This window comes from Ustilaginoidea virens, chromosome 1 (genome assembly GCF_000687475.1).
Source record: "Ustilaginoidea virens chromosome 1, complete sequence".
NCBI classification, from domain to species: Eukaryota; Fungi; Ascomycota; class Sordariomycetes; order Hypocreales; family Clavicipitaceae; genus Ustilaginoidea; species Ustilaginoidea virens.
This window is the reverse complement of record NC_057316.1, coordinates 3,759,831-3,778,586: the sequence shown is the minus strand read 5'-3', so window position 1 is coordinate 3,778,586 and position 18,756 is coordinate 3,759,831. Positions and strand designations below refer to the sequence as shown.

Below are 18,756 nucleotides of genomic sequence, written 5' to 3'. Positions count from 1 at the left end.
GTCGGGGCAGGGATAATCAGCGTCCAGCAAAAGAAAAAAAAAAAAAAGAAGAAGAAAAAAAAAAGCAGAAACCTGCCGCGTCCACCGACCATCCTGCAACAACATTGGATCATTGGACCATTGGCACATTCGCCTCGCTGCCCAACCCCTCGTAACGCGTCAATCTCAACTAGGGAGAAGAAAAAAAAAAAAAAAGAAGCTTCTCTCTTTGCGCTCCCGTGCCAAGGCCACCAGCCTTGTTTGTCCACGCACAACTTGCCCGCCATGGAAACGTCGGATATCCAGGTTTGTCCCTGAAAAAAAAAAAAAAAAAACCGCAATGCTTCCCCGCTCCGGATCTGCTTGGCTGACACGCGACTTCTTGCTTCCTCTGCAGCTGCAGCAGCCCTTGCGAGCTTCCAAGATGAGCCGCCTTCCTGGGCCGACCCTTCACCTAGGGCTGGTAGAGTTGTCCGACTCGCAACACAACGCTAGAGTGCAGTCTTGCATCCCAGCTCCCCCCGGGGCGAAACCCGCTCTCAAGCGCGAGATTCCTCAGCCAGGTAGGGATAATGCAGCCATTGGCACGAGACACCAGACGCATCCCGAACCGCATAGCGCTAAGACGTCGTCGACCACGCCAGCACATCAGCCTGATGCGAAACGCAAGCCCTTGGCCGACCGAGCCGCCGAATATTCTGTGCCGCCACCAGCATCCGCCGCCACGCTCAGCACCATCAAGGGACAAGCACTGACCCAGGTACGCCCCGCGTCTTTCTTCCTTTCTTTCCTTTCTTTTTTTTTTTTTTTTTTTTTCAGTTTTCTCCTGCCCGGTCTCTTTCTCTGCCTCGACTTTTCCAGCTGCCTCATCAGAGACGGCGACCGAGGCAGCAAAGCTCGGCTGACAAGGATCATCATATGCGCAGCTTAAGCGACCAAGCCGACCGACAGCAAACCCCCCTCCTGCGCCGGCAAGCAGCTTCACAAAGAGCTTTGGACCAGGGAAGCACCAGGCCGACAGGTCCCATCCTCCGCCATCGCGCTCCTCTCATCTGAGGTCCAGGAGTCAAGCCACCCGTCCCCGAACTGCCAATGGCCATCGACCGGACGATCGTTTCGATGAGCCCGCCAGCCATGGTACGCAACCCGATCCAGAAACCAACCCTGCAAACACCAAGATAAGGCACATGAAATCTACACCTGCCTTCTCCCGTGACAGAGAAAGTTCTCTTGCAACAAGACTCAAAAGTTTGGGCCTCCACGACGGCAGCATCCCTGAAATCTCATCTTGTCGAGTGACACCAGCACGGCCATCCACCAACCCATCTTCACCTCTGAACCCTGCAGCCGCCGTGAGGCACCGTGCACTCAAGACAAGGAAAATGAACAAGGCCGGGCCAGAGCTGCGTCTGACTCCGCTGGACGCTTCGGCGCTCTCCCCCAAGACGCCATGTGACAGGATAAAACGGTCTTTGGCGCAAATAGAGCAGCTCATCTCGGCGTGCAAGGCACCCGTCTCTCCACCCAAATCTCCCTCCCTCGTCAAATTCTTGAGAAAGGATTCTAACCTAGCCGGCTTCACAGCTTGGGACGTCGACGGGAAAATGGACAGCATGGAATCGCAATTCAAGGAGCTCAAGGACATCATGAGCGCCACGCTTACCGAACGTAGGGGACACGAGGATGCCCTTGAACTAGCCAAAGCCAGAGGTAGGTCAATCAGCAAAGCATGCTGCTGCTCCTCCCAGAAAGCGGGATAACATTCTAATCTTTTTTTTTTCCTTCTTGTTTTTTTTTTTTTTTGGCTGGCCAGTGTCGGAGCTCGAAGACCACCGCAAACGACTGGAGGAGCAAAACGAGACGTTGAAAGCAGACCTCGGCGCAGCCAGGGACGAGGAGCGGCGTATGCGCTATGAGCTAGAAAAGGTTACGTGGCAGCAAAGTCGGGAAATCGAAGACATGAACAGGCGGCACAGGGAAACTGTCGACGATCTTTCGAGGCAGCATAGAAAAGCCATGGACGAACTAAGCCGGGAACTGGACCAGTTAAAGGACGACGAGGCCAAGGAGCACCAGGCGCGTCTAGACGGCCTCGCTCGACACTACCAGCAGGAGCTGGAGGATGAGCGCCACAAGAGGGACCGCGAAATCCAGGACTTGAGGTCCCGCATGGGAAATGAGCAGCAAGATTTGCATCTCGAGCTGCAACGCAAGGACCGGCAACTTGGCGACGCACGATCAGAATCCGACGGCCTCAAAGGTCATCTCGAACGTGAGAGGCAGCTCAAGTCTTGCCTCCAGACCAGCATTGCTGAGCTCTCCGCGTCAAACACCACGCTCGAAGCCAAAATCAACTCGCTTCGGTCGCAACTCGAGTTCCTGGAATCCGACAGCAAGGCCCAGTCGGACTCGTTTTCCAACATGGAGGGGCGACTTCAGGAAGCTCTGGCCGCCGCGGACGAGGCTCGTCAGAAACTGATCAAGGAAGAAACCGAGAGACGGGTGCTGTTCAACAAGTACCAGGAGCTCAGGGGCAACATTCGAGTCATGTGCCGGGTGCGGCCCGCAAGCGCCGATGAGCGATGCCGACAAGCCGGCATCTCGTTTCCCGACGACAAGACGTCGGCGGAAATTGTTCTGGCCGGACCAGAAGAGAGGAACAGTCTGGGCGCCGTCTCGAGAAAGAACTACCCCTTTGAGTTTGATCGCGTCTTCCCCCCGGCCGTTGAGAACGAAGAGATATTTGGGGAGATAGCGCAGCTCGTGCAAAGCGCTCTGGATGGCTACAACGTGTGCATCTTTTGCTACGGTCAGACGGGGTCGGGAAAGACGTACACCATGTCCTCCAAGGACGGCATGATCCCCAGGGCCACACACATGATTTACGACACCATGACCAAGCTCGAGGAAAAGTCGTGGGAATACACCATGGAAGGTTCTTTTGTCGAGGTCTACAACGAGGAGCTGAACGACCTCTTGGCTCCCAATGACCGCGCCGGAGACGCGAGGTCAAGGAAGCTCGAGATCCGTCACGACGAGTCGCGCAAGCAAACGACGATCCTCAACTGCAGGACGGTACAGCTCAACTCGGCTCCCAGCGTCGAGCGAATCCTGCAAGAGGCCCAGAGGAACCGCTCGGTAGCCGCCACCAAGGCCAACGAGCGATCCTCGAGGTCCCATAGCGTCTTCATCCTCAAGCTTGTTGGCGAGAACGCGGCGACCGGAGAGCGTTGCGAGGGGACGCTGAACCTGGTCGACTTGGCCGGGTCTGAGCGGCTGAAGCATTCGGAAGCAGAGGGCGAGCGGATGAGGGAAACCCAAAACATCAACAGGAGCCTGAGCTGCCTCGGGGACGTGATTGAGGCATTGGGCCGGGGCTCTGGCCACATCCCGTACCGGAATTCCAAGCTCACGCATCTGCTCCAGTATAGCTTGGGCGGCAACAGCAAGACGCTCATGTTTGTCATGGTGTCCCCGTTGGAGACTCACCTCAAGGAAACGTTGACCAGCCTGCGGTTTGCGACCAAGGTACGTGCCTTGTCTTGTCTTGTCTTGTCTTGCTTGACCTGCTCAACGTGGCCGACGTGGCCGACGTGGCCGACGTGGTGGTGGGTGGTTTGTTTGTTTGTGAAACGCTAACGAGTGTGTGTGTGGTCAATCATCCATCAGGTGCACAACACGCACATTGGCACCGCCAAGGCGGCCAAGAGGATCAGGGCGCCGGAATGAGGATGCGCAAGAGGCATGTTTTGGCAGTCTCTCTCTCTCTTTTTTCTTTTTCTTTTTCTTTTCCTTTCTCTTTTTCTTCTTCTTCCTTTTTCTCTTTTCCTTTTTTTCTTTTTCCCTTTCCCCTTTCTCCGTGTCTTGCCTTTTGCGCTGGCCCCGCCCGGGTGGGGAGTTGCAAAGTAGGTTTACGAAATCGAAGCCATGTATGAACGCATAGTCTGGCAGTTGAGCTTTTGCCGAGGAGTTTGGGAAATCTGATCTATCAGGGGTAGCGTGTTTGCTTAGGTCTGGTCAGTTTGGGGAAAATATGAAGCTGTCCGAATCGTCAGTCAGTCAGTCAGTCAGTCGTCTGTCTGTCAGTCGTTGAGTTTGGTCCCTCTTGAAGAGGCTGCAAGGGGAGGGAGCTATCCAGATGCGGGCGGTAGCTGTAAATAGCTTAGAGATGAACGAAGCAGACGTACTGTAGGTAGGAGGATGGATGTCAAGGTCCATCATGGCAGGACAGAACCGGGACTCGGTCGGTGGTTGCCGTGAGGCCGAGTGGAGACGGGAATTATTGAAGCCTGGTGGTCCGTCTCCCTCCCTGTGCCAGTGCCAGTGCCTGTGCCAGCTGGTGCCAAGTGCCAGTGCTTAAGTGCCAGTTGTGCCAAGGTGCCGCCGCAGTGCCGGCGCCAAGTTGCCGACCGCACCGACCGACAGATCGACACGACAGACAGACAAGACAGACCCGTCAGACCCAGCTTCAAGATTCTTCCTCTGCTGCCTACCCAAAACCTCCCCCATTCGGCCAAACCCAGGAATGCGGCAAACGCTGCGCCCAGCTGCCGCCCCGAAATGCAGCAAGGCCTCGAATCCTCCCGATGGGCACCCCTGTCCCGCCGAGCACACCACCTCGCTCGCCACGAGACCAGGTCGCGCTCCCTGCCGCCCGCCGCCGCCGCGCCGCCGCCGCGCCACTCGCCAGACGCACCGTCGATACCGTCGCCAGCCCGAGCGCAGGCCTTCCACCGCCTGCAGCAGACGTGCCAGAGGCTGCGCTGGAAATCCATCGACCTCGAAAGCTCCTACAGCCGCGCGCTGACGCCCCTCGAATGGGGCTTCGAGGCCCCCGACGCCGAGAGGAACTTCAAGGTCGATTTTCACGAGTTCTACGCGTGGATAGAGCAGGCCGTCGTGTTTCTGCTGCGCGTGTTTGGGGTCGCGGTGCACAAGGGCGCGGGAGGGCGCGCGGGCCACTCGCACCACCACGACGTGCTGAGGGCGCTGGACAGGGAGGACGGCCCTCTGCGCGCCACGCTGGGCAGCGGGGACGTGAACCACGCGCTGTGGAAGGCCAAGGAGCTGCGGAACAGGTGGAAGGACGCGGCCGAGGGGAGGGAGACGCCGCCTCTGAAGATGTACGACCTGCGGTGGATTGTGACGCAGATCCTGGGCGGGTTGGAAGAGGCGTACCTGGTTGCCGGCCGGGAGGTCGGGATGGATCCTGGATGGGACGACGGTGAGGGTGAGGACGGGTGGGAGTGGATGGTGGAGAGCATGGATTGGGAGGCCGATTAGCGCCCAGAGGGGGACTTCCGTTGGACCGCAAGGCCGGCACGGCATCGGGGTCGACGGACCGGCGCATTCGGCGTCCATGGCGAGGGCGGCGAGGGCGGCGAGGGCGGCGAGGGCGGCGAGGGCGGCGGTGGGTGTGCATACTGTAGCAGGCGCTGCCACGGCCCAAGGCCCCGTGTGCCATGTGCCAATGTGCCAATGTGCCATGTGCGAAGCTCTCAAGTTGCTCAAGCTGGCGCCATGCTGCCGCTAGATTTCCGGGGGGACGCTGAAGAGCAGAGGCTGGAAGCTTGAGCCGTCCTAATCTGACCGCCTTGTGTGCGAGAAGCTGTGCCCAAGACTCCATCCCGCCCGAAGTCGCCATGATACATATGTAGATACCAGACTCCTCCGTACGAGTTGGTGGATGGCGGCAGTAGGCTGCGCACCCCACTATCTGTGAGATGATGTATGACGCACTTCAGGACCCCTGTGGTGTGCCGCGGTGTGCTCTGTTGCGTGCGGCGTGGACCGTGGACCCGAAACTTGAAATCCCTTCTTCATGCACCCACCCCATTGCCTCGCAATCATGCAACCTGGAACTCGCGACGCGACCATTTTGCTTCCTGTGCTATCCGTGCAACCCAAGCCCTGCAGGTTCCGGCCAAGAGTATTCGGCACTCCGTAAAAGGACCAGTCACTGCACTGAGCGTCTGTTGTCCCGACTCCTTGCACCCTCGAATTCCATGACCGGCTCATCTGTTGCGCCGCCGCCGCCACTACGGCCGAGTGTTCGACGCTCACAGCGAGCAGCAAACATGAAGCTTGCCGTCAAAAGCCAGGCGCCCGAGTCTTTGAAGCGCGCCCCGTCGCAGACGCCGCCGTTGGAGAAGCGGGTTTCCAAAAAGATCAAGACAGAACCAGTCTCCCCAGCCAAGCGGCAGACTAGCACTCGTCCCCGAAAGGCCACCACCGCCATCACAGTCGACGAGGTAACCACCAGCAAATCACTTGGCCTCAAGGAGCGAAAGCTGAAGACGCTGTCGGCATTCTCCAAGCAAGCCCCCTTTCCAAACCATGTCCGTCCCACAGCCGAGGAATGCAGAGTGGCCCACAAGATTCTTGCCCAGCTGCATGGCGACCGCAATCGTCCACAGGCCGTTGTTGCGCCCATCAATGCCGCCGGCTGCGGAGACTCGCCTTCCGTCCTAGACGCTCTTGTCCGTACCATATTGTCGCAGAACACGAGCAACAAGAACAGCACGCGTGCAAAGCTGAGCATGGACCAAGAGTACGGAGGCAGTGACAGGTGGGAAGAAATTGCCAGCGGCGGCCAGGCGCGACTCGAAAAGTCCATCCAGTCCGGCGGCCTGGCTGCCATAAAAAGCAAAGTCATCATCAACATACTGCAGCAGACGAGAGAAAAGTACGGCGTGTATTCGCTGGACCACTTGTTTGGCGTCTCTGACGAGGAGGCCATGAAGGAACTGATAGCCTTCCAGGGCGTTGGACCCAAGACGGCAAGCTGCGTCCTCCTCTTTTGCCTGCAACGGCCGAGTTTTGCTGTGGATACTCATGTGCATCGCATCGCAGGCCATCTGGGCTGGCGGCCAGCTTCGGCCGGTCGTGAGGAAACCCAGGCTCATCTGGAGGCAGTCGTGCCGGACGAGGAGAAGTATCCACTGCATGTTCTCTTCGTGACTCATGGGAGAGAGTGCCGAGAATGCAAAGCTGGCGGGAAAAGCGCGGGAACCTGTGCGTTGAGGAGGGCGTTCAAAGGCGGCCGGTTTGGCGAGGAAGTACAGCTGCTTGTCACGAAAGAGGAGCCTTGAGCGCATTGACCCGTCACTTCTTCCTTTTCCCATTTCCAGTCTCGTTCCGCTTCGGCAGCAGACTCTGTAGGTTCAATGAGGAAGCAGACTGCTTGTAGACTGCTCGAGGAGCTCATTTTGAAGCCAATTCAGCATGGAGCAAAGTTTCCAAGATGCCAGCCACCATGAGAGATGGAGACGCCCAGGCCTAAACAACCTAAGACAACACGGGAAAAGCAAGACGGCCAGGGACTGCCGGGGACTGCCAGGGACTGCTGAAAAATGCTGTGCTTTTCAAACTTTGCTCCTTTGCTCCTGCCGACGCTTGATTATGGAACCGTCGAGGTCCGGGCACTGGGAATGTATTGATTCAGACGTTTTAGCTTGAATAGCGCGTGCGCCCGATAAGCCTGAAGCGCTCCTCCGGGTGGTCTAGTTGGTTTATGGCGTCGGACTGTAACGGACTCGCAGCTCAATCCGAATGTCGCGTGTTCGATTCACGCCCTGGAGATGTTTTTTTATGCCCCCATACCCACCCACCCACTCACTGCATGTTCCGTCACGTTTTCTTCTTTTTCCCTCGCTTTCCGTCCGCTCTTTGCCATTTCCTGCGCTTTATTTTGCAACCTATCTTCAGGTTTCGTCAGCAGCTTTGCAGAACCGGCTTGCTGGCTCCAATCTTGTGTAGTAGGTAGGTAAGTCAATCTCCCTCCTGTGTTGGAGTGTGCACCTACTTTCGCAGTCAGCAAGCACATGGGAGCTCATAAGTATTCCATAGTATATTGACCCTTTAAAGCCTACATATAGTAAAGCCTACCACATACACATAGGAGATAGGTACCTAGGTAGGTGGTAGGTATCAACTTTAAGCCATTACACTGCAGAAGGCTAGCACGTCTAAACTACAAAAGGTAACGATTAGGATCCTATAAGCCCTGCATTCAGCTACATATCGAATAGGGAAAGAGACCGGATATATAGGCAGTCTCGATCGCATCCTTGTTAGGGAATACTATAGTAAGCAATCCCTGCGCTGAATAGATAGATAGATGTGTTGATGTGTTATTTCCCCTCTGCTGAACCGTGTTGTTCTTCACATAGGTCACAAACTCCATGTTTCGTCAAAGAGGGTGAAAACAGACTAAAAAATCTTATTGTAATATTCGACGTGCTCGCTAATCTTTATATCATGTTTCCCCCAGAAGCAGCGTCCCCCTCTTCCCCCTCTTACAGGAATAACAAGGCACATGCAGCCGAGATACCTAAGGAACCGACCAACGCCAAAGCAGGTGCTCGCAGCGGGGCGGCAGCTGACTTGTCGCTAGCGCTATTCCCGGTGCTGTTTCCCGTGCTGTTGGAGGAAAAGACGCGTCTTTCGAGCGCATTCGTCAACGGCGAGTGTGAACTGACGTAGGAAACGAGCACCTGGTCCAGCGACTCGAGGGCTACGAAATCCTTGCTGGGTTTCAGCAGGTTGTCTCCGCCGCCAGCTAAAAAGTCCACCGTCACCACGTTGTAGTCGGCCCTGTCGTCGAGGGCCTTGCCCGCAACCGTCACGTTGACCAGTCTGGACCCGGCGTCCCTTGCGGGGTTATACTCGACCACTACGTTTCTGGACACCTGGAACCACGAGCTTGTTTCCTTGTGGCTGAACTGGTTGATGTGGGAGACGCAGCCTTCCAGGGTTTTGCGCAGATCGGACCCGGAGTACTTGAGCTGGGTGATGGCGTTGCCAAAGGGGAAGGACGTCAGGACCTGGCCGCGAGTGATGTTGCCCTTGTCAATGGTGGCGCGTACGCCGCCCGCGTTGATCAAGGCAAAGTCTGGCTTGGCGTCGTTGCCGCTGCTGGTCTGGTTCTGGCGATACTCCAGCATGGCGTCGGCAATGACTTGACCCAGGAGACAGTCGCCTTTCTGGCAAGCGGTTTGGTCCAGGACGTTCTGGGAAACACCAATGACCTCGGCGGCATACTTTTCAAAGGGTCCGCGCCAAGCCGTGATGTTCTTCTGGAGCTCGGGTTCCAAAGCCGTGCTGTTGTCCATGTGGATCGGGGCGCCGTGGTACGACAGGGCCTTGCCGTCCTCGTCAAAGGTCAGCTCGATGGATCCGATATACTCCCCCCAGCGGTAAGCGGTGACGACGAATACTTCGTGGCCGCTCTTGTCCTTGACAATGGTGGGATATTTGCCCTCGGCCTTGTCCATGTCGCCTAGCAGGGAGTGACTGTGGCCGCCGATGATGAGGGATAGCCCCTCGGTCTCCTGGGCGAGCTTCTGGTCCACCTCGTAGCCTAGGTGGGTCAAGGCGACGATGCGCTTGACCTTTGTCTTGTTGCGGATCTCGTAGATTGCGTTCTGGATCTCGGGGATAGGATCCAGAAAGGTGGTGCCTTTGCCGACGTTGGCGATGTTGGGCGTAGTCTCCGTGGTGGCGCCAATGACGGCAACACCATGCTTTTCGAAGATGTGGTAGTTCTTGATGGTCTCGTTCAGATCCTTGTTGGTGCTCTTGACGTTGCACGAGACGACGGGGAAGGTGAGGTTCTTGAGGAATTTGCCGAGCTTCTCGTCACCGCCGTCCCACTCGTGGTTCCCCAGGGTCATGGCATCAAACTTGAGGTCGTTGATGGTTTGGGCGATCTTCTCCCCGCCATAAAAGGTGTAGAACAGGGTGCCCTGGAACTCGTCGCCGGCATTGAGCCACAGGTGGTCCGGGTGCTTCTGGCGAAGCTCATTGACTTTGGTCTTGATGCGAGCATAACCTCCAACGCAGCCCTTTGTGGGATCCTTGCAGTCGCCGCCAGCTTTGGTAAACTGGTCCAAATGAGCGTGTACATCGTTGACGTGAAAGAAGGCTGCGCAGAGTCAGTCAGCAAAGAGGAATGGTTGGGCGGGTGCTGCATGCTAGTATGCCGGACTTCCTTTTTCGTTTTGACGGGAGCAGTGGTGGAGAGCTGAGTGAAAAGCGAACAAGACGCACAAGTACGTACAGAGATTGTAGTTTCCATTGTCAAGCAAGCCACGCTTTGAGAAGCGAGTGCTGTACAGATAGTCATCGGCGGCGGCCAAGGATGCGGCGACCAACCCGGCCAGAGTCGTTGTCGTCTTCATTGTTGCTTGCCAGCTGCGTCGCACCATGTGAAGCGATCAAGGCCAACGGTGAGGCGACCGAATGAGATGGTCTAGACTTTATGCATAAAAAAAAAAAAAAAAAAAAAAAAAAAACAAAAAAAAACAAAAAAAAGCAAGAAGAAAACAAAAGGCCTCGTGAAATGCAACGGCGGGTGCCGACAAATCCACGCGCCGAGGGCCGCGAGGTTTTCCGCTTCCTTTTGCTCACCCCTCCCCCGACCGCCACTTTCTTTTTCTTTCTTTCTTTTTTTTTTTTTTTTTTTTACTTTTTTTTGTTCTTTATCTCTCTGGCAAGAAGTACCCTTGGCGCGCGGGCGAGTTTGCTGGAAATAGTACGAGGGATTATCAAGCGGCAACGGGCAAATCAAGGCTCGATGCCAAACTAAATCTCTGCCCAGGCGACTGAGACCTTTTCTTTCGCCTTTTTTTTCGCCCTTTTTTTTTCCTGTTGATATATCCCTGTCAGCAAGCATTGGGGCCAGGAGTGAGTAAGCTGTACCAAGACAATGTTGCGCTGCTCGACACAAGGTGGCTTGAAGAAAACACCCAGAAAAGCGGCAGAAGGAGTAATAAGAGTAGACTAGGAGGAAACAGGCGTCGTATAGGATCCGCAATTGGAAAGGCTTACTTTGGCCATGAATCAGAGACGCGGTCCCATCGATTGGTCCCATCGATTAATCGATTGGATTGGCAAGCCGCGTCTAGGCCAAGCCGTTGCATGCAAATCACGCGACATCCCCTGCCCGTCCGGGACCCTGCCTGCGCAAGCAACTCTTTCCATTTAGTGCCTAAATCTTTCCCAATGATGTTTATACATGAGAAAACATCAATCCTGGCTTCCATGGCTCGTCAAGACATACTACGTCACGGAGAAGCGGCTTCTTTTCATATTCCCGTCTTCCTCCTGCGCCCCTCTCAGGCTCAGGTGGGGGCGGGGCCTCACGTTAGTAAGGCTTGACCCACGGGGTCGAATCGGAGAGCCCATTCGCCAATGACAACCCGGTTACGGTTTAGTCTGGCTAGTCGAAAGGAGGGAAGTGGGCCTCTAAGCCCCTTTGGGACGAAACATGTTTGCCTTGGAGGGCTTGCCGTTTTTCGCCAAGTCGAGCGACCTTTTGTTTCTTTGGAGAGGGGGAAAAGGAAGGGAAAAAAAAAAGAATGAATCTTGGCATGCTAGGCCTCGATCTGCGTTTCTGTTTCCCTGCAATGCTCGCGTGACTCGGCATGACTCAAGTTCGGCCAATGCTGCTTTTGTAATGATGTTTTGTGCCTTCCACGCACTGCAGTCTCTTCATCGAGGGTGATCGCACGCGCTTATGGATATGTATCTCGTGAACGTGGTGCGGCAGCTCGGCCTTGGCCAATGGACTTGGACAGAATAGGCAAAGAGGAAAAGTCCTCGCGTCGCTTGTTCGTGAACACTATTGCCGCATGCACCACCACACCGGAGCAAGTCATGGACTTGGACGAGGTCGGAGCTGGTAATGATACAGGACACCATGCTCGTGGCTGCAATGGCGCGTGACGTGGTCGTTTAGGGACAGTTGATAGGCAACCATTTTGCAGTTGACGCCCTGGCAGAATCCCAGTTGCTGGCTCGGGATTCGCAAAGTTTCCATCTGGTAAGGTTGGAGGCCATGGTCTAGTCGAAACTTGGCTACAGCTTGTTCGAAAGAGTCGTCATCCTATTTGGCTAGCAGACAATCCCTTGCGGATACTCGCTCGGGCTGCAGATGAAAAATCGGTTAAAATATTTGATAGACCCAGCTGAAGCGAGACTCGTCGATAACTTTGCCGTAGCACCTTTCGACGTATTCCCGTGCTTGCAAACTTAAAGCACTAAAGGGGACGTCAAGCAGCAAGCTGCCGTGGTCGATATAAAGACTGTCTCTGTCTCCATCATCATGGTGAGAAAGACAGGTAACAACCTTCTCGATTGGGGTTCCAGGAAGTAGCAAACGAAACAAATGTGATACTAACTTACTGCCCATAGTTGGCCCGCGGAGCGCCTGAGACATCGAGTCCCACTCCAGAGTCTTCAAGATACGCAAGGCTATCTTCGTTGGAGTGTTGAGACTGAGTAGTCGTTTTCCCCGTACTCGGTTTGCGATGGCTGTCATTGTGAAGATTTTTCTAAAGAGGCAAAACGATTCTCATGGGTTGTAGTATCCGAAATAGGAAAACTGAATTTCGGCATGTGCCAAAACACACAACTTCTCATATTTTCGCCCTAAGGGTTAGTTTAAGCCCCTGATGATGAAACTCTATTTGGATACCTAGCAACCTACCTGCTTAAACAGTATAGTGTTCTAGTAGGGGTGGTGTCAGCCGAACCAAAAAAATAAAATTAAGGCGCGATTTTGCCTTTGTCAGTCTTCCGAGTTACGGCATGGTAGGGGGTCAAGTAAGAATGGGTATCCATGGGTGCCTGCGGGTGATCGTGATTATTCCGAGGTTACCCACGGTCACCTGTGATTTAATTTAGAGATATGGGGTTCATAGGTGTTGAACTTGGCGAGGTTACGCAGTGATAATCCTGCAGCGGTCTCACGCAATCTCAAGCAACCTGGCGTTGTGTGCTCCATCCTCAGTACAGCCTGTGTCATACGGCTGCCACTCATGACATCGATGACTGCTGGTCGACACACAACCAACTCTGTTAATTGCCGCGGTCGGCCATGGCTGGCCGCAGCTGGCCGCTTGACCTCCTTGTCGTCGGATACTCTTGCTGGCTGACGGATTTATCAGTATGGCCCATGTGACCCCTCGTCACCTACCTACCTACATATTGCACTTTACTGGCATCAGTTTCACCCTGTCTTTGTCCTGGGACCAATCACCAGAGGCGTTCAAGAAGTGGATAGAGAGCCCGCCTTCAAGGTCATCAAGACCAATGGTGCTCTCTCGTTCGTAGCTCCTTTGGGGATTTTGCAGAGATGATCTGATCCGAAGTCACGAAGCGGCTGCTCCAGCAGCCCCAGTCCAGCAGTGTTGTGTTCCCGTTGCTTGTCATGCCGTTGACTCAGAACAAGAAAGAGATTTCATTGATGCAAAGTGAGAAGGATTTGAAGCACATGGCTTAGTGAAAAACTGATGGCAAATCGATATTTTGGGGGGATTTTGCCAATTGATGTCAGCTTGGCGTCTGGTGAGGTGAGAGAAGAGATAACATTGAAGGCTACTAAGGCAGGTGCAAGCGAGAAACTGGATGCAAGTTGACCAGACCTCAAAAGTGGCAGGAGATGTGACGTGACGTGACGTCTTCCTCCCGAAAGCGCGAAAACACATAAGATAGTCATAACAAGTGGGCCCTCTTGGTCCTCTACATGTATTCATCAGATTGGTTGCAGACTTGCAGTGCAGACAGATTGGATTGGTCGCACAGATTTGTTGCACACATCCATCAAATCAATGATGGTTTGCAGCGCCTAGGCCCTAGGGCCTGTGACTCGAGTGACTACTCCGTACCTAGGCTTGTGCTGCAGCCGCTCTGTGGAGACAGCCTGGGCTATCCTGGGAAACGGCTCCTCAATTCCAACTCAACTGCCGCCGCCGTCGCCAACTTGGTCTTCGGAACAAGGCTCAACTCCAGCCAAAACTCCGCTCGCTGAGAACATTGAAATTAGCGGCGATGGAAATATGGGGCGGCCGTGTCATGATCGTCGAACCTATTCAGCCATCTCGCCGTCATAAAACCCCGAAACCCATTGAGGCCGCGTATTGATTTTTTTCCTCCCACGTTTTCCTCCTCAGCTTTTGTCCTTTTTTTTTTTTTTTTTTTTTGGCTGTCTGCTCAGCTGGGAGTTACTGTTGGGCATTGGGCATTGTCAGCATGTCAAAATGAGCAGCAGCTCCTTCCCGGGCTCGCCTCCACGACGCCCGCCATCGCCCCCAGCAAGCGACGAGCCACGGCGCCAGGCCATCAGTCGAGCCTGTGATCGATGTCGACGAAGAAAAGCCAAGGTGGGTTTTCCAACTCGCGTTTCAGACTGGCGTGACAAGACCCCTTCTTTTTTTTTTTATTCCAACGTGGATGTAGATTTTTCTTTTTTTTTTTATATCACTCTTTTCGGCGCTTTTTTACTTTACTTTGTTTTTATTTTATTTTATTTTATTTTATTTTGTCTTTGTTTTGTTTGTTTTACTTTATTCTGATCTGCATTCTATATTCGATAGAATCCTTCTTCATCTAATTGATATGGGTACCTATTTCTTTCACAGGTCCTTGTCGTATTGAACTGAACGTTCAGTTCAGTCTGGTTCGATTTTTTTCCGGCCTGCGTTTCGGCCTTTTCTTTTCCCCTCCGCTATTTCCCCATCTGGCCTTTTTGTCCATCTTGCTAACCCAAAACGTATCTACCCCCACTTCCCCCTCCCCCTCCTCCCTCTCCTCCCCCAAACTTATTAGTGCGACTACAACGCCAGCAGGGGAACTTGTTCTCACTGCCGAGACGGCACGTTTCGATGCACGTTCGACCTGCCCCTAGCCAAGCGAGGCCCCAAGTCGAGAAAGAAGCCAGACGCCCCCGTTCCGCCAGAATCCGTTTCGACGTTCCCTGGCCGCCGTAGCATCCTACACCCAATCCATCTTCCCTTTGCTGCCAGCAGCAGCAGCAGCAGCAACAGCATCACCACCGTCACCACCACCACCACCACTGCCAATAGCAGCACCGCTGCCACCTTTGCAAGCCCCTCCAACTCTTCTCCTTCCTCATGGGACACTCCTGCGCAATTTGCCTCGGTTCGCGGCTTCACTGTCCCGAGTCCGCCGCCAGGCGGTCAAACGTTTACGGCCATCGGGCGATGGCGTGATTTATCCAGGGCTTTCGCCCTGCAGAACAAGGTCGTTGAACAAGTAGTCGAGCAATGTTTCGGCCTCTTCTTTCAGTATCTGTATCCCCTCACTCCTCTGGTACACGAACCCAGTCTCCGCCATGCCTTCTCGCTATTCGCCTCGCAGTCATCCAGCACGCCTCGCAGTGGCATGGACAGGGTCGCTGATACTTCTTTGCCCGCCCCGAGTCCTCGCCCTAGCCCTCGCCCTCCTCCATCGCCTTGGGCAGCTACGTCATCAGGTGCGACATCGGCTTCCGCAACCGAAGCCTTGGCTTGTTGGAACGACGCAACATTTACTCTCATCACTGCTGTGTGTGCCGAGGCGGCGTTTCTCCTGCCCAAAAACCTGTTTCCTCAAGGTGAAGCCGTGGCTGATTTGTTCCTGCAAGCGTCAAGAGATTGCCTCAGCAGCTATCTGGAGGCCGACCTGGAGAGTCCAAACGCAAACTCGATCACTATTCGTTACTTTCACTCAAACTGCGTCCACGCAGCTGGGAAGCCCAAGTACTCATGGCACATCTTTGGTGAGGCAACAAGGCTGACACAGGTCATGAGGCTTCACGACGAGGCCTCTCTTGAGGGACTGCCTCCCATCGAGGCCGAACTGCGCCGCCGAGCCTTTTGGATCGTCTACATGGGCGACAAGTCAGCCGCTATCCTCAACAACCGTCCCATCACCATGCACAAGTATTGCTTCGACACAGGAATCACCACTGCCTACCCCACTGGTATCGAGGACCCCTCCGTCTCGGTTGGAAATGCAAACACCATGAGCTCTCCAGGCGATAGCCACGCAAGGCGTTTCATTGCTGGCTTCAACGCGAATTTGAAAATGTGGCAGGCAGCGTCGGATCTTTTGATCCAAGTCAGAGTCTTCCAGGATCAAAAGTCGGGCGAGCTCAACCCAGCTGATCCGCCGAACCAAGTCTTGACCGAGCCCGAGAGGCAACGCTTGGACTCTCTTTTTGTTCACTTCATTACCTCGATGGATGATTTGCCACCCTTCCTGCAAGCGCACACTTTTCCAGCCACGACCGATGGTAGAGCCTCTACCACAGAAGCCAATCAATTTGTCATTCAGTGTGCAAACCTCCAAGTCTCGTTCCATTGCCTCCACATGGTTATAATCCAGAAATTCGAAGACATAGCTTTCTTCGCTCCTGGTGCCGAACAGGCCGATTTGCGCAAGACCGAGATCGTAAGAGACATGTTGAGAGTGATGCATGAGGCTCCCTTCTGGTCACTGCAAGTGAATGGTGAACCATATGTAAGATGCCATCCGCCCGCCAAATCTCGGCCCCCCTTGTCACCGCCACCCCGGGTTTTTATGCTAACATACATGCTCGTGATGCCTCGTCTGCAGGTGGAGAAGATTCGGCTCATCGGTGCTACCTTGCTGTCCATCATTCATCGCAACCAAGCCTCGCCACTTGCAGCAAGAGCAAGAGGCGACTTTAGTGTTTTGCTTGATGTTCTGACCCGGCTTGATTCTAAAGCATCCGATGCTCTCAAGAATACGTCAAGGTGGGCAATGTAAGAAAAAAAGAGGGTGGAGGAAAGGGGGGGGGGGAGACCAATGGTGAGCGACGTAATCTGCAAAATCAAAAGACGCGGCGTTTGGTGCGATATTGGCGGTTTACAGACGATGGAAATAGACGGGTCACAGGGACATGAGGATATCTGGCGGGTCGCACTTTTTGACTTGAATTGATTCTTACAACTCGATTGCCTGGCGTTTTGGTTCCCCTTGCGCTATACAGACAGACGGTGACTACCTTTCCTTGCCTTGCAGCTTTTGTATAAATTCGACTCTGCGTATTTTCTTTGTTCAACTTACAAAGGCTTTCATGCTGACCATAGCACCAAGAAGAAGAAAAAAGACAGGGCGGAGTGTTAAAAGCAGGCGCAGTGAAGATTGCCATTCCAAAGCAGACGCTGTATCCATCCATGCTGCTCCAGCTTACGCAGCAACGGCAATACCTTGACGTTCACGAAGCATCTTGCTCAGCAAAAAGGCGGATTGCTTTGGTGTTCGCTCCAGCGTCTCGTAATCGGTAAAGGTGACGCCGAATCGTGGCCCATAGCCATAAGACCATTCTGTAAAATTGAAACACGACGGGGAAAGACCAACGTCAGCAGCCAGGAAAAAAAAAGGTGCAGCATGTCCCAAGGGCGTCCCCCCCCAACCAACCAACTTACCCAAGTTATCCAAGAGTGCCCAAGCAAAGTAGCCCTTTACGAGCGTACCATCCTGTCCGATCGACTTGCATATCGAGTCCAGGTGAGAGCTGAAGTAGCGAATGCGATACAGGTCAGCAACGGCTTCATCGCACGACATCTGGTCTTCGCCGGGGCAAGGGCACCCATTTTCCGTGACGTAGATGGGTTTGCCGTACAAGCGGAAGGCTCGCGTCAAGTGCTTGGCGAACAAGTCGGGACAAGATCTCAGCCAGTGGAGGCCGCTTTCCTCGCCGACCTGGGCTCCCTGCTTGTTCTGCTGGAGCTCATCCACGTTGCCCAGGTAGTCGGTGTCGACGGCGGGACCGGAGCGATGACGGGCAAACTGGGAGGTGTAGTAGTTCATGCCGTAAAAGTCCGTGTCCGCCTCCTTCAGCAAGCCCATTTCGCTTTCTGTAAAGGCAGGCAGGCGCTCTCCCAGCTGCTCGCGCATGCAGCTGGGGTAGTCGGTTTTGAGGCTGCGCAACGAGCAAGGGGTTAGTTTCAGGAGATGAGTCTGGGCGGCGGGACAAGCGGGGGAGGGAGACGTGGAGGGCTCACAAGATGGGGTTGGCAAACCAGCCGATTTGGAACTCCATGCGTCGTTCGGCGGCATCCCTGTCCCGGTCGTCTGAGCTGTCCCAGGGCTCGTAGAAGTCGCCGTTGAGGGAGACGCCAATCTGCCCGCCCTGGCTGGCTTTGAAGTCTCTGTTGTAGGCGACGACGGCTCTGGCGTGGCTCATGATCTGCGACTTGCCCGCTATCCAAGGCTCGGTAGCGCTGTTTCCGGCCACGGACTGCTTGTTAGTGCTGCTTCGTCCAGGGGCGTTACCCCCGGTGGAATATCCCTAACAAATCAGTGGTCAGACGCTCCATGTTCATGGGTTTTTCCTTTCCTCTTACTCTTTTAGACTTTTCCGCCCCCCGCCTTGACGGTACGGTTTTCCAGCCTGCGTCGCCAACTCACAAAAACGGACTGGATCCAGGGTTCGTTCAGGGTGATCCAGTTCTTCACCCTGTCGCCAAAGCGTTGGTAGCAGAGTCTGGCGTATCGCTCAAAGTCCAGCTGGGATTCTTCAACGTCCAGCCATCCGCCGTAGCGATCGTCAAGCCCTTGGGGCAGGTCCCAGTGGTACAGGGTCACCCAGGGCGCGATTCCTCTCCCGATGAGCGAGTCGATGAGCCTGTTGTAAAAGGCGATGCCGGCTTCGTTTACAGGGTCGCCCCTGCCCCCGAGCGGGATGATGCGCGACCACGATATGGAGAATCTGTAGGCCCTTGCGCCGTATCTGGAGAGAAGATCAAAGTCCTCTTGGTAGCGGTGATAGTGATCGCACGCCACGTCTCCATTGGCTCCCTTTGTGCGGGTTGGTTCCAGGTGGCAGAAGGTGTCCCAGATGGATTTCCCTCGGCCGTCCTCTCGCACGGCACCTTCGATCTGGTACGAGGCTGTGGCGAACCCCCATTCAAAGTCGCTGGGTAGAACGGAGGGTCGTGACATGTCTCTTTTTTTTTTTTTTTT

At 54.6% G+C, this 18,756-nt stretch overlaps 6 protein-coding genes across 6 annotated transcripts; 4 read left to right on the top strand and 2 right to left on the bottom strand.

Annotated features, from left to right (window-relative positions):
* Positions 1–264: 264 nt before the first annotated feature.
* Positions 265–3,708, top strand: UV8b_00814 (uncharacterized protein; the record flags this gene model as incomplete). Its single annotated transcript, XM_043138312.1, has 7 exons — positions 265–285; positions 377–542; positions 624–739; positions 906–1,116; positions 1,564–1,689; positions 1,793–3,507; positions 3,649–3,708. 7 exons carry the CDS (start codon positions 265–267, stop codon positions 3,706–3,708), a joined length of 2,415 nt encoding a protein of 804 aa, XP_042994246.1.
* Positions 3,709–4,539: 831 nt separating this feature from the next.
* On the top strand, positions 4,540–5,262 carry UV8b_00813 (uncharacterized protein; the record flags this gene model as incomplete). The annotated part of the gene is made up of 1 exon (XM_043138311.1): positions 4,540–5,262. The coding sequence occupies one exon, from the start codon at positions 4,540–4,542 to the stop codon at positions 5,260–5,262; it is 723 nt and encodes a 240-aa protein (XP_042994245.1).
* A 722-nt stretch (positions 5,263–5,984) lies between these two features.
* Positions 5,985–7,070, top strand: UV8b_00812 (uncharacterized protein; the record flags this gene model as incomplete). Its single annotated transcript, XM_043138310.1, has 1 exon — positions 5,985–7,070. One exon carries the CDS (start codon positions 5,985–5,987, stop codon positions 7,068–7,070), a length of 1,086 nt encoding a protein of 361 aa, XP_042994244.1.
* Positions 7,071–8,276: 1,206 nt separating this feature from the next.
* UV8b_00811 (uncharacterized protein) lies at positions 8,277–10,160 on the bottom strand (the record flags this gene model as incomplete). The annotated part of the gene is made up of 2 exons (XM_043138309.1): positions 8,277–9,904; positions 10,040–10,160. 2 exons carry the CDS (start codon positions 10,158–10,160, stop codon positions 8,277–8,279), a joined length of 1,749 nt encoding a protein of 582 aa, XP_042994243.1.
* Positions 10,161–14,122: 3,962 nt separating this feature from the next.
* Positions 14,123–16,554, top strand: UV8b_00810 (uncharacterized protein; the record flags this gene model as incomplete). The annotated part of the gene is made up of 3 exons (XM_043138308.1): positions 14,123–14,144; positions 14,669–16,284; positions 16,381–16,554. The coding sequence occupies 3 exons, from the start codon at positions 14,123–14,125 to the stop codon at positions 16,552–16,554; spliced, it is 1,812 nt and encodes a 603-aa protein (XP_042994242.1).
* A 423-nt stretch (positions 16,555–16,977) lies between these two features.
* UV8b_00809 (uncharacterized protein) lies at positions 16,978–18,735 on the bottom strand (the record flags this gene model as incomplete). The annotated part of the gene is made up of 4 exons (XM_043138307.1): positions 16,978–17,114; positions 17,217–17,713; positions 17,796–18,082; positions 18,202–18,735. The coding sequence occupies 4 exons, from the start codon at positions 18,733–18,735 to the stop codon at positions 16,978–16,980; spliced, it is 1,455 nt and encodes a 484-aa protein (XP_042994241.1).
* Between the last annotated feature and the right edge of the window lie 21 nt (positions 18,736–18,756).